The sequence below is a fragment of the Balaenoptera borealis genome, assembly GCF_965194805.1.
Source record: "Balaenoptera borealis genome assembly, chromosome: 15".
Lineage (NCBI taxonomy): Eukaryota > Metazoa > Chordata > Mammalia > Artiodactyla > Balaenopteridae > Balaenoptera > Balaenoptera borealis.
In genome coordinates this window covers 30,665,156-30,677,241 of record NC_138871.1, presented here as the reverse complement: position 1 = coordinate 30,677,241, position 12,086 = coordinate 30,665,156, and the positions used below count along the sequence as shown (strand labels likewise).

Below are 12,086 nucleotides of genomic sequence, written 5' to 3'. Positions count from 1 at the left end.
AAGACATGTTCTAGAACTGCACCATCCAATACGGTAGCCGTATGTGGTTATTTAAATTTAAATTAATTAAACTTAAATAAAACTAAAAATTTAGTTTCTCAGTCACACCAGCTACATTTTAAGGGCTCAACTGCCACATGGGGTCAGTGCATTGGACTGTGCAGATATAAACCGTTTCCACTGTAGCAGAAAGTTCCATTGGACAATGAATGCTATTCTAGAAGAGAACAGAAATGAGGATGTGGTGGGAGAGGGGAGAATGGGGGCTCCTGGTCTAGACATGGCTCGTCTCTGCAGAGAGCATCTAGATGGGGAGGATGCAGTCTTCTCCTGTGATGGGAAGGAATCTTGGCCGGTGGGGGGGTTTCTTAGTCATACACCCCTCTTCCATGAAATTCTGATAAGTCCTCCAACGGAGCACGTACCTGATGGGGTGTCAGGCTGGTATGCTCAGGCCTGGAGTCTCCCCCAAGTCGAGACATACTGACCCTGAAGGGGATTGTGGGTTTCTCTCCTTCTCTGCTACCCAGTATCCAACGGAGGGGGTGCCCGGAGCCCGGATGCCAGTGCAGATTCGGGTCAGGCTGTGGTTCGGGCTCTCTGTGGATGAAAAGGAGTTCAACCAGTTTGCTGAGGGCAAGCTCTCCGTCTTTGCTGAAACCGTGAGTGCCTGACCGCCTGCCCACCCTACCCCCGGCCCCAAAGCTACCGCAGCCCCACTCACTTCTCTGTTGCTCACTCTCCAGTATGAGAACCAGACCAAGCTGGCTCTGGTCGGGAACTGGGGCACAACGGGCCTCACCTACCCCAAATTTTCTGACGTCACGGGCAAGATCAAGCTACCCAAGGACAGCTTCCGCCCCTCAGCTGGCTGGGCCTGGGCTGGAGACTGGTTTGTGTGTCCAGAGAAGACGTGAGTCGTGGACAGGGAGGGCTTGGGGACCCCGTCTGCCCCAGCCATTTCTCTGAAAGGGCCTCGGCTCTATTCATCCCTCTGTCTACTGCCACTGCCCCCACGCTGGTCACAGTGACTTCCATTTGAACTCTCCCGGGACTGGGGGATCACGAGGCAGCGTTCTTTTCTGGAAGGGTTCTAATGATTGGAAAGTCCTTTATGATTAAACCGAAGCTGGCCTCCAGTGGTCCACTGGTTACGGCCTTTTCCTCCAAGATACCACAGGAAGCCTGCTCCCTTCTCTGCGTGTTAATCCCTCCTTTAGTGCCCCCCAGAAAAGCCTCGTCCTTCTCCATCTGCATCGCCATCTCCCCCTCCTTCTCCTCTCTCTCTTTTCCAGTTTGGTTGATATTCAACAACTGTTTGTTTGGTTTTTTTTTTTTTTTTTAAATTGAAGAGTAACATATATTGTAGTCATGTACTCAAATCTTAAGTATATAGCTCGGTAACATTTTACCTTTCTACAACTATCTATTGAGCTTCAACTACCCACTGGGTTTTCAACGTCTTCAGTTGGCTTCCCTTTCTCTTTCTTTATCTTGGTGGTGACTTTCTCTTCTGTCCGCAAGTGTCTCCCTGGGTCTCCCCTTGACTCGCTGCCCCTCCTCTCTCTCCCCTCATCTCTCTTGTTGTTGGCTGGGGTGAGGCTGACACAGGAAGGTTGGCCCAGGCTCTGGGGTGCTCTGCTGGGGGTTGTGGATGGCCGGGGATCTCTTCGGCAGAGGCTCTGACCCGCCCCCGCCCACAGCCTGCTTCATGACACCGATGCGGGCCACCTGAGCTTCGTGGAAGAGGTGTTTGAGAACCAGACCCGGCTCCCTGGAGGCCAGTGGATCTACATGAGTGACAACTACACGGACGTGGTAAGGGGGTGCTCTGGGGGCAGGTGGGCTCTGCTTTCCTGGAGGCCTGGACATTTGGGCCCAAGAGGGGCCTGTGACTGAAAGAAGAGGAATGTTCTCCCCTGCTCCCACATCCCCAGCGTCCATGCCCTGGTTTCCAGAGGGACAGTGTGTGAGGTCTGGCAAGGGTAGGACACCGAGCCCGAGTCACACGTGGGGCGTTAGAATGTATGTTGTCAGGTTGCATCTTCTCATCTTCCCTGATCACGTCTGTCTCTTCTCACGCTCGCCTGGCCTGTGTTACCCTAGAACGGGGAGAAGGTGCTTCCCAAGGATGACATCGAGTGCCCGCTGGGCTGGAAGTGGGAAGATGAAGAGTGGTCCACGGACCTCAATCGGGCCGTTGACGAACAAGGTGGGCAGCACGTGGAGCCCAGTGAGCACCCGGCAGACTCACGAGGCGTGCCGGAGGGGGGTACTGTTGAGTGCAGGCCCCTTGGGCCTGGGGTTCTGGCCTTCACTGGGCTGCTTCATCTGGGGGACTTCCTGGGTGAATCCTCACTATAAAGTACAAATTGGGAGTCAGGGGCCACTTGAAAGTCTGTGAACGTACCCCAAATGGAGAGACGGGGAACGGCCAGGCAGTGAGTGATGGGCACCTCTCCCCCAGGCTGGGAGTACAGCATCACCATCCCCCCGGACCGGAAGCCGAGGCACTGGGTCCCTGCTGAGAAGATGTACTACACGCACCGTCGGCGGCGCTGGGTCCGCCTGCGCAGGAGGGACCTCAGCCAGATGGAGGCGCTGAAGAGGGTGAGCCCAGTCGGTGGGGGGGGTGGGTGGAGGGATGGGTAGGGGTGAGGCCCTGGGGAGGGGAGGCCAGCTGGGCACAGGTGCACACCTCTGTGCAGAGGACATGTACAAGGCACACGGGCTTACTCGAGATGCTCGCAGATCACACCCAGCACTCACACAGATGCTCACGGACAGAAAACACCTAAATGCCCATGACCAAGCCAGGGGATGCACTTGGAATTCACGCACAGACCTGGAAGGTGCAAAGGCATACCTAGAGTGTGTCTATGGCTAGGTGTCCGAGGGGCAGAGTCTGAGACAGGGACTCGGCTGCCTGTAGTTTATGGAGGCAGTACTCTCAGGGGTGCCAGGGGCAAGGATGTGGTCTCAGGCAAAGTCAGCTTTGGCTTGAGCTGTGGTTCGGGAAGGGGCTCAGCCTGGAGCACCACAGAATCCTCCTCACCAGGCAAGGGGGCTGGGGTGTGTACGGTCTTAGCCATCAGTCATTGGCTGGGGGTTGCTGGGGGCGTGCTGGAGAGAGCCTGTTCCCTCCAGCACGGCCAGTTCCCTGGAGAAGGGGTATGCTGGTCAAGGGGCTTGGGTGGGCTTGGTCAGCATTTACCAGAGGGCATGTACACAGTGTGAGCACACATGCCCACGGCCGTGCCCAGATACTCTTGGGACACAGACAGGTGCAGAGTGAGCTTGTATGAGCACACAAGTGCCTGTACCTGCTCCTGGGGTCACACAGATGCCCGTGTCGTGCACAGCCTCAGGGCCTGCCTCCCTGGAACCCTCTTGGTCTGCGTCCTTCCTTCCCAAGCACACGTTGGAATTTTGGCTCGAGAACTAGGCCTCCCCCAGTCTGGGAATAGCCTTTGGCATGACCCGAGTCCCTTCCTCTCTCTTTGGTCACAGTGAATCTAGAGAGGAAGGTCACTGGGTCCCAGGAGAGGCAAGGCTTTTGGGCAGCAGGCTGTTCCTGGTGGCATGAACCAGACTCCACTCTCCCTGTGAGGGCACCCAGGGGACAGAGGCAAAGCCTTGCCAGGCTGTGTACCTTGCCTGCTCCCTCACCACCAGCATCGTTCCTGGAGAGGGACGCAGCTGGCCTCCGGAACTGGCACTGTCACCGAGCTCATGGCCTGGGCCTGACCTGAGGATCATCTCAGGTCACGAGGTGGATGGGAAGGGGCCTCCGGGGCTCCCCCAGGCTGGGAAAGGACCCCTTGAGAAGAAGTGCGGGGGTCTGTCCACACTGACGTCGGCCTAGCCTCATGGAGAAACAGCCTGGGGCTGGGAAGTGGGCTCTTCATTTTGCCTCTGAATTGCAGACCCATTTCCACTTTTATAAGTTGGGATATGAAGAAGAAAAAGGAAATGACAAGAAAACCTTGGATTCGTGAAATCCACCCAGAATCCAAATAAACAAACAAACCGAAAGCCCAGTGTTTTCATCACTGGGCTGGTGTTTTCATCACCTACCTTCCTTTCTTGGCTCCTTGGACCTCCCCACAGCCTAGGGAGCCTCTTCTCCTCCTGATTTCCTGACCCGGGGCTCTTGTCACTGCGGAAGCTGCTCAGAGCCCCCTCCTCCGGGTGGCCCTCCCAGGTTTTCCCACCTGGAGGGTGATGGTGTGGGGTGTGTGGGGGGGAATCGTGGAGGGCAGGGAGGGCACAGCTGGAGCCCAACCCAGGACTCCCTGCCAACCTGCCAAGTGGCCTCTGAGTCTGCCCTGTTCTCCCATGCAGCACAGGCAGGCAGAGGCGGAGGGTGAGGGCTGGGAGTACGCCTCGCTCTTTGGCTGGAAGTTCCACCTGGAGTACCGCAAGACAGACGCCTTTCGCCGCCGCCGCTGGCGCCGCCGCATGGAACCACTGGAGAAGACGGGGCCTGCAGCTGTGTTTGCCCTCGAGGGGGCCCTGGTACGTGGCAGTGGTCATCTTGGGTTGGTGGGTTGCAGCGTGGTCTCCCAGGGCTGTTCAGGGCTGACGCAGGAGAGGTGCAGAGGACCCCGGGACAGGACTTTGGCTTCAGTCCTCCGGGGTTGCATGTGGGGAAAGTGGACACCAGTCTGGGTGTCCTCCTAAAATAAAATAGCTCATTTCTTGGCACCAGAAGACCCACTGCTTTTTTGGTAATCGAGAAGGGACCAGGGGAGAGGGCCCCGGCCTTTTGATGGTCTGACCTGTGATGGGGGCCAAGGGACCTGGCTCTTCTTGAAGAGGCTGGCTGGCCTGGGGAGTGGGTCTGGGAGGCTTTGGCCCGGTCCAAGGGAGTAGCCTGAGAGGTCTAGTGACCCTGAATGTCCTTGGTTGGGCATGAGTCCTCCTGAGAGGAGGCTATCTTGTGGGCATCCTCGGGAATTTTGGGGAGAGATGTGCCTCAGAGATCAAACCCCAGGCTGGCTGTCCTGCCTCAGAGAGTACTTCCCGGAGCCAGTGGAATGGGGGTCAGGTCAAGGTTATCCAGGGTCAGGATGATGTGTTCCACAAAAGAGATGAGCAGACCCTTCCTGGACAGTCTGAGTGGGGACATTCGGGGCCAGGAGGTAGCCTCTCCCCCACTCTGTTGGTGTGGGGGCTCCAGGCATTGGGAGTGAGATGTCCGGGAGGAGACACCTTCTCTGACATCCAGGTAGGACTGTCTGTCCCCTGAGGGGGCTTTGGGCTGTGACACAGGGGAGCAGGTCCCACCAGCTTCGCTGGCTGATGGAATCTGAGTGTGTCCGTGTGAGCCAGCTGTGTGTGTGTGTGTGTGTGTGTGTGCGCGCGCGTCCATATGAGCATTTCGTCCGGGTGAGGAGCAGTGGGTCTTAGCCCTCAGCCAAGGAGTACAGTGGGGCAGGCCCCTGACCCGATGGGATGGCTACAGAGAAGGGAGTTGAGGCCGGCAGTGGCCCCGAGGGGTAGTGGGCAGGGCCTGGAGGTTCCATCACTCCCAGGGGTGCCAGTATGGCAGAGGAAACCCTCCGGGGCCCAGATGATGTCAGAGGCTCTGGAGGGAGCGCCTCCTGGGTCTTGGGGGCCAAGTGGTGAGGAGGCTGGAAGGAGACGGCAGAGCTCTGGGCTCTCTGGGGCCCTGAGCTGGTGCTCAGGTTGGGGTTGGAACTGCCACCCAGGCTGGAGCAGCTGCAGCCGGGAGTCTCCTTGTCCTGTCAGAAGGGGCCTAGCTTGGGCACAGGGCAGTGCCTGGGGGAGGTTGTGTGGTTCCAGCTGAGGAGTGGGGAATAAAGACCTCAGCAGGCCTCAGAGGCAGGGCCAGGTCTGAGGGTGCTTGCCCTCTAAGGAGCCAGGACTCATTTTCATCCGACGGAAATACAACCAAAGTGGACTGAAGAGAGAAAAAGAGCTTAAGGGCTCAGATTGCTGGGAATCTGATTCACTGAGGTGAATCAGGCATTAGGCCTGGCAGGAACTAGGGGCTCACACAGTGTCCCCGACTCGCTCCTCTGTCTTGGCCCCGTTCTCACACTGGCTCTTTCCATGTCGTTGGCAAAGATGGTGCCTGTGACAGAGGCTGACGCCACCTTTACAGCTAGCACAGCCCAGCGGGCATCCTCTGTTTCCTCACAGCTGGAGACCCCAGAGCGGAGAGTGCACTTTCTCAGTAGTGCCAGTACTGTCTCGTGTGCGATTGACTGGCTCTGCTTGGCCCCGTGCCCACACCAGCCCCTGAGCCTGAGGGCGAGGAACGGAATGTTCTGAATGACCGTCCTGGGTCACGCCCCTTTTCTGTGGTTGACAGCCCCACAGGCTGGGGAGAAGAGCATCTGAAAAGGAAAAAACCCCAAACGGTGGTGGACACAGAGCTATAGATGACGACCACAGGACTCTTCTCTTGAATGAGCAGCAGGGAACAAGTGTGGGTTGTTGAGCGGAGGAGGAGTGCACTGGTCAGAGCTGGGTTTTAGGGCCATTAATCAAGTAGCCGTGGAGGATGGCTGGGGACGGAGAGCCTCCCATCAGGAGACCATCAGGAGGCTTGGTTAGAGATCTGGGAAGATGTGACCATCTGGGGTGGGAGCCAAGGGACCGAAGTGGAGGGAGGTGGAGTAGCAGGGCTTGGGGAGGGAAGGGTCAAATGGGCATCAGAGGCTCTGCTGGGTGGACGGTAGGGCCGCTCCCATCGCCAGGCCACGGGGCGGGGTGGGCCTGGGGCTGCGATGAGTTCACGGTTGGCCCTGGCAAGTGTGACACACACGGTGAAGTGCTGTATGAGGAAGATGGATCTGGCGGCTGCCTGCCAGGTGGCCCCGGGGCAGGGAGGCTGGGGGCGTGGGCGCTGAGCATCAGCTGTGAGGCGAGGGGGCTGGGAGGAGAGAGGGCGCAAGGCCGGAGGTGCCCAGAGACCCGTGGATGGAAGCGTGGATGGCTCTGGGGCTGGCGAGGATCTAGGGGAAGAAGACGAGCAAGGCTGGCGGACCCACTGCCAAGCTTTCATGGCTCGGTGACCGGGAGAATGAAGAGGGCCATTTCCCAGAACAGAGAAACCAGTCCGTTTATTCTTTACGTGGGAGAAAAATGTCATGAGGGAGCATTGAAATCAAACGTCAAGTGGGAAGGTGAATGACTGTGATGCAGATGGGACTCGCCTGTGAAATGTGGAAGAAACCAAAGTAGTGAAGCCCAGAGTCCTGGGGGAACTTTGCTGACGTAGGGAGCCAGAGGCAGACAGTGGTTAGAACGGCTGGATCCACAAACCTGGAGTTGGACACAGTCTTTAGGTGTGACCAGCACTTGGACAGGACCACAGGCCCATTGGACAGAAACTGTCTGGACCACTCTACTTGAGCAAATGAGCCCCCATCACCACGCGTGCTCACACACACACGCACGCACACACACACACGCACACACACGCACACACACGCATGCACACACACACTCTCCCCTTCCATGGTCACCTTTACATGCTTCCTGCCAGGACCAAGGATGGCCTGGGTTCCCATCCGTAAGTCTGCTGTCCTTCATCCTGGGATGTACTGATGCTCCAGCAAGGCACTGGGGCTAGAGTCCACCCTGCATCATTGGGGCAGATGGTTGGGTTTTCTGGGTGCCAGGACCAATCTATTGTTCTGGGTACTGGCCTCTGCCCACTGGTCACTGATGCCTGCCGATTCACTTGGCGGGAGCGTGGTGGGGTGGGTGAGGCTTCTGAATGGCACTGGTTTGGTTTGAATTCTGCTTCCTCTGCTTCAGCTGTGGAAAGGTCACTTGTCCCTTTAGTGACTCTGTTACTTATGAACGTCACTACATGTATGGGTCCATCATAAGGATTAAGGACATAACCCATGTACAGAGGTGCTTCTCAGTTTTAACGAACATAAGACCCATCTGGGGATCTTGTTAAGACGCATGCTCTTGATCTGCTGTCTGGGTGGGGCCCGAGAGTCTCCATTTCTGACAGCCTCCAGTGATGCCCATGTTGCCGGTCCAAGGAGCATCTCTGAGTAACAAGGATGTCAGGTGCACAGTGCATCCCGAAGATGAGGGAGGCAGTCACATCGGCCACTACCGGGTGCCTCTCTGAGGGAGGCGGGGTGTCTATTCCTGACTGGAGGTGTGTCACCAGGGCCCTAGAGAGCGAGGCAGGGACAGGTGACATGTTCTCCCTGCTCCTTGTGGGGAGAAAGTGATCTTTTCTTCCAATGATCCTCCACCTGATAGTGGAGGCCTGGCTCATGGGAAACCCCTGTCTGATTAGGAAGAGGGATATTCACGTGTGAATGCAAATAAACCCAACAGAATCTGCATCTCCGAAGTGCTAGGGGGCAGACTAAGGGTCATTCCAGAGTGACAGCGCCTAATGAGGGTGGCTTCTTGGAGGAGGACCTGGGGAGGCAGAGCTTGGAGGAGGCCAGGACTGTGGGTGGTGGCCAGGTGGGCTTCCTGGTAATCTGACAGTTCTGGACGTCTGGGCGCAAGGGCCAGGCCTGTGGCGCCCCCTTGCCTCCTACTGCCCGTCCCCTGGCCCACGCGTCCACCAGCGAGCTGGGCCTCACTTGCCAGCTCCCCTCCTGAAGACGTCTCACTGGAAGGCAGGCCCAGTCTGCTCGTTAGCACGGGAAGCCTTTCCCTGAAACCTTCTGCCGGGGCCAAGCCTGGCTCCCTCCGCGGAGCGGGAGGCCCTGGCTCTGTCTGCTAATCGTCTGCTGTCTCCATCCCGAGCATTATTTTATTTTCGTATTATTCTTTTTCCAGCTAATATCCTGGCATTCCCAAAGACACCGGGTTTCATAATCTTCCTGGCGTTCCCAGGGAGCTGGGAAGCGGAGCACAAAGCTGCTATTATAGCGTGTTCCATCCAGCCTCCCTCTCCTTGCCCCACACCCCTCGCTGCCGCCGCCACCGCCACCGCCGGCGTCCACCCAGTCACCCCCTCCTGACGCCACCGGCCTCTCTGAGAACCCTGGTGACGGCTGCCGGGGATGAGCTCACAGAATCCATCCTGTGGCCCTTGCCCTGGGCCTGCCCTCCATGCGCGAGGATTTTTCCAGAGCCCTGTCTTTGCGCTTGGCCCGGAGTGTCTGGAAGGGTTTTCTGAGATGCCTGAGCCTGGGCAGGGAGAAGAGGAGATGGAGACTCGGCCACATGTGCTCCTAGTCATGGAGATTTTTAGAGCTGGAAGGAACTTTCATGTTCGAAAGCACTCGCCATCTGGCTTTGGTGCTGCTTGAAATTGGATGCAGAGTTGTGGGTGTGCATGTGTGATCTGTGTGTGCACGTGTGTCTGATGTGTAAGCACGTGTGTGATTGTGTGTATGGATGTATATGGAGTGTGCACATGTGTGATATGCGTGTGTGTGCAGTGTGCATGTGTGTGTCTGTGGTGGGTAAATTCTGATGTAAAGTCCATGGTTTTCTCCAATTCTCAAGAAAATCTAGGATCCCAAAGAGGGTAAGAATTACAAAAATCTATTTTACCTCGTGCCAAAGACCAGGCTGAGAGCTGTACGTGCATTGTCTCATTTCATCCTCACAGGGACCCCAGAAGGCTGGATTCTATGATTATACCCATTTTACAGTTGGGGAGACTGAGGTTCCAGAACTGCACTGTCTAATATGAAAGCCACTAGCCAGGTGTGGCTATTTAAATTTACATTTAAAGTGATTAAAATAAGAAAATTCAGTTCCCCAGTCACACCGGCCACATTCGAACAGCTCAACAGCCACCCCTGGGTAGTGGCTACCATATTGGACAGTACAGAACAGTTCCATCACTACAGAAAGTTCTGTTGGACAGTGCTGCTCTAGAACAACTCTGAGCCCCTAATGTAGCCCCAGAAGAAACTGAGGCCTGACAAGGAGTTTGCCCAGCGGCACGGCATGAGTCGGTTCTAGAACCAAGGCCAGAAGAGCAGGCTCTTCTGCTCTCTCTCCCCAGATTCATCCCCCCACTTGCTATGAGGGCATAAAGTCCTTTCCCCATAGAGGACCCTTGAGTGGGGTCCCAGGGAGCATCATGGGCGGCTGGCTGGAGCCCTCGGCTGGATGCATCCCCCTCCTCGTCTTGTAGCCAGGCAGCTTGGCCTCCCTGAAGCAGTTGGGCAGCTAGAGGGGAGTTGGCACCACTGCCCCCAGCCAGGAAGCCTCTTGGTTGGCAGGGGCCTGAGTCCTGACCTGAAGTGCCAAGGACCCACAGAGACAGGCATCCCCAGCCCCAGTCAGGGGGCAGGGAAGGGCAGCTGGGAGTCGGAAGTGCTAAGAAGGGGGTCAGGGAGAAGCTGGTGCCAGAGAGGAGGAATTTGGGATTTGAACTGGCTGAAAAGGAGGTCAGATGTGGGGGGGGGGGGGAGGGGCCACCTCTGGACCTGGATGAAATCCTGCGGTGTGCGGGGCACCTAGGCATGCTTCCTAGAGTGAGCAAAGGCAGCACCTGAGAGGTGAAAGGGGTTTGCCTTATTAAGTAATCAAAACCCCTGGCTGGGTCTGTGGGCCATTGGAAGGCGGCTCTGTGTCTCTTGAATGTCCTAATCAAGCACCTGCTCCACACCTGGCATTGTGCTACGGGGCAGGTTGAGGGCCACCGGAGGATTACACAGAAGGACCATTTGAGTAAATACTCTAAATATGTGGACTCTGGGTCTATCTCACCCAAGATTTGGATGCTGAAGCCTGCGTGCGTTCACTGAAACTTGTGTGTCTGTGTACCTGAGACAAAATGCCAGCACACAGGCAAGCATGGACTGTGTGTGTTACTGCTGGGTGGATGTGACAGGTGTGCCCCTTGTGTGTCATTATACACGCATGAGGGTCTGTGTACACAGTGGCTAGGGTGACCTTATAATTTATTGTCTGGTCTGGACACTATTAAAAGTCATGTTGGGAAATAGGCATAAGCTAGGCAAACAAGGACATACAGTTGTCCTGATGACGGAGGCACTCTGGCATGGCCTAAAACCTGTTTGAGCGTCCTCTGCAGACTTCAGAGACCTGGAAAGCCTAGAGTGACACACAGGCACATGCAAACACAGGCACTCGTGCCAGCCCACACGTGGCATTGTGGATTCTCCAGGTTTCCTAATTCCACTCCCAGGCTCCCCAGGGGCTGGCCGGTAGCTTTGCAAGGAGTTTCGCAGCTGCTCTCAAGCCCTGGCTCCAGCTGTAAATTAAATGGGGTTGCACACTCGCCTGCTATTCCACTTAAGGTTGCAATCAGCCCTGATTAGGAAGAGAGGGCTGTGTGTTCCCAAGTTTTCTCTTTTACAGGGTTCTCCTCTGGCCTGGCCTGTGGGCCTGTGTGGGGTTTCCCTGGAAGCTGAGGCCAGGGCAGTCAGGGCAGTGACATGGGTGTGGGCTCTCCAGGGCCCTGACTTGGCACTCAGTCCCGTCCTGCCTCAGATCCCTGCTCAGGTGCTGAGTTCTGATGGGGAAGCAGGAGCTGGGAAGAGCCCTGCGGGGGGTCCTGGGAGATCCCGGGCTCTACCAGCAAATTTCCCATGCATCCTGAAGGAAAACATGAATCTCTGGGTCCCAGTTTTCTCACTTATCAGATGGAGGTGATAACAACACAGCAAAAATAACCACCTCCCCTGACAGAGCAGGGGTTGGCACACGATGGCCCACTGGCCAAGTCTGGCCCTCGGCCTTTTTGTGTAAACAGGGCTGTATCAGCACAACCATGCTCATCCATGTGCACATTGTCTACGGCTGCTGAGTAGTTGCAACAGAGCCTACGTGGCTGGCAAAGGTGAAAGTATTTACTCTCGGGCCCTTTATGGATAAAGTTTGTCAACTTTTCTAGAGCATGTGCTGTGTGTCAGGCAGTGCCCTCTGCCCTGTTCATGTATTATCTCATTTAGGCCTCCCAATAATCCTGAGGTAGATTTTATTAGTGCTCCCATTTTACAGAGAAACAAACTGAGGCACAGAGAAAACAAGTAATAATTATTTTAGTGGTGTTTCCTTGGTTGAATATTGTGAAAAATCTTATGGGTAATGGCTGGGTTGCACAGGTTTATAGCACTCTTCTCTACATTGTCATTTGTTAT

At 56.1% G+C, this 12,086-nt stretch overlaps 1 protein-coding gene across 23 annotated transcripts in view; it reads left to right on the top strand.

Annotated features, from left to right (window-relative positions):
- DYSF (dysferlin) overlaps positions 1 to 12,086 on the top strand; it is a 231,080-nt gene that overhangs the window by 116,188 nt on the left and 102,806 nt on the right. For all 23 annotated transcript variants that reach the window (XM_082356259.1, XM_082356258.1, XM_082356261.1 and 20 more), the window contains 6 exons: positions 531 to 662; positions 747 to 913; positions 1,704 to 1,818; positions 2,107 to 2,212; positions 2,468 to 2,610; positions 4,345 to 4,518. In XM_082356259.1, coding sequence (XP_082212385.1) covers positions 531 to 662; positions 747 to 913; positions 1,704 to 1,818; positions 2,107 to 2,212; positions 2,468 to 2,610; positions 4,345 to 4,518 — 837 coding nt within the window. The remainder of the gene's footprint in view (positions 1 to 530; positions 663 to 746; positions 914 to 1,703; positions 1,819 to 2,106; positions 2,213 to 2,467; positions 2,611 to 4,344; positions 4,519 to 12,086) is intronic.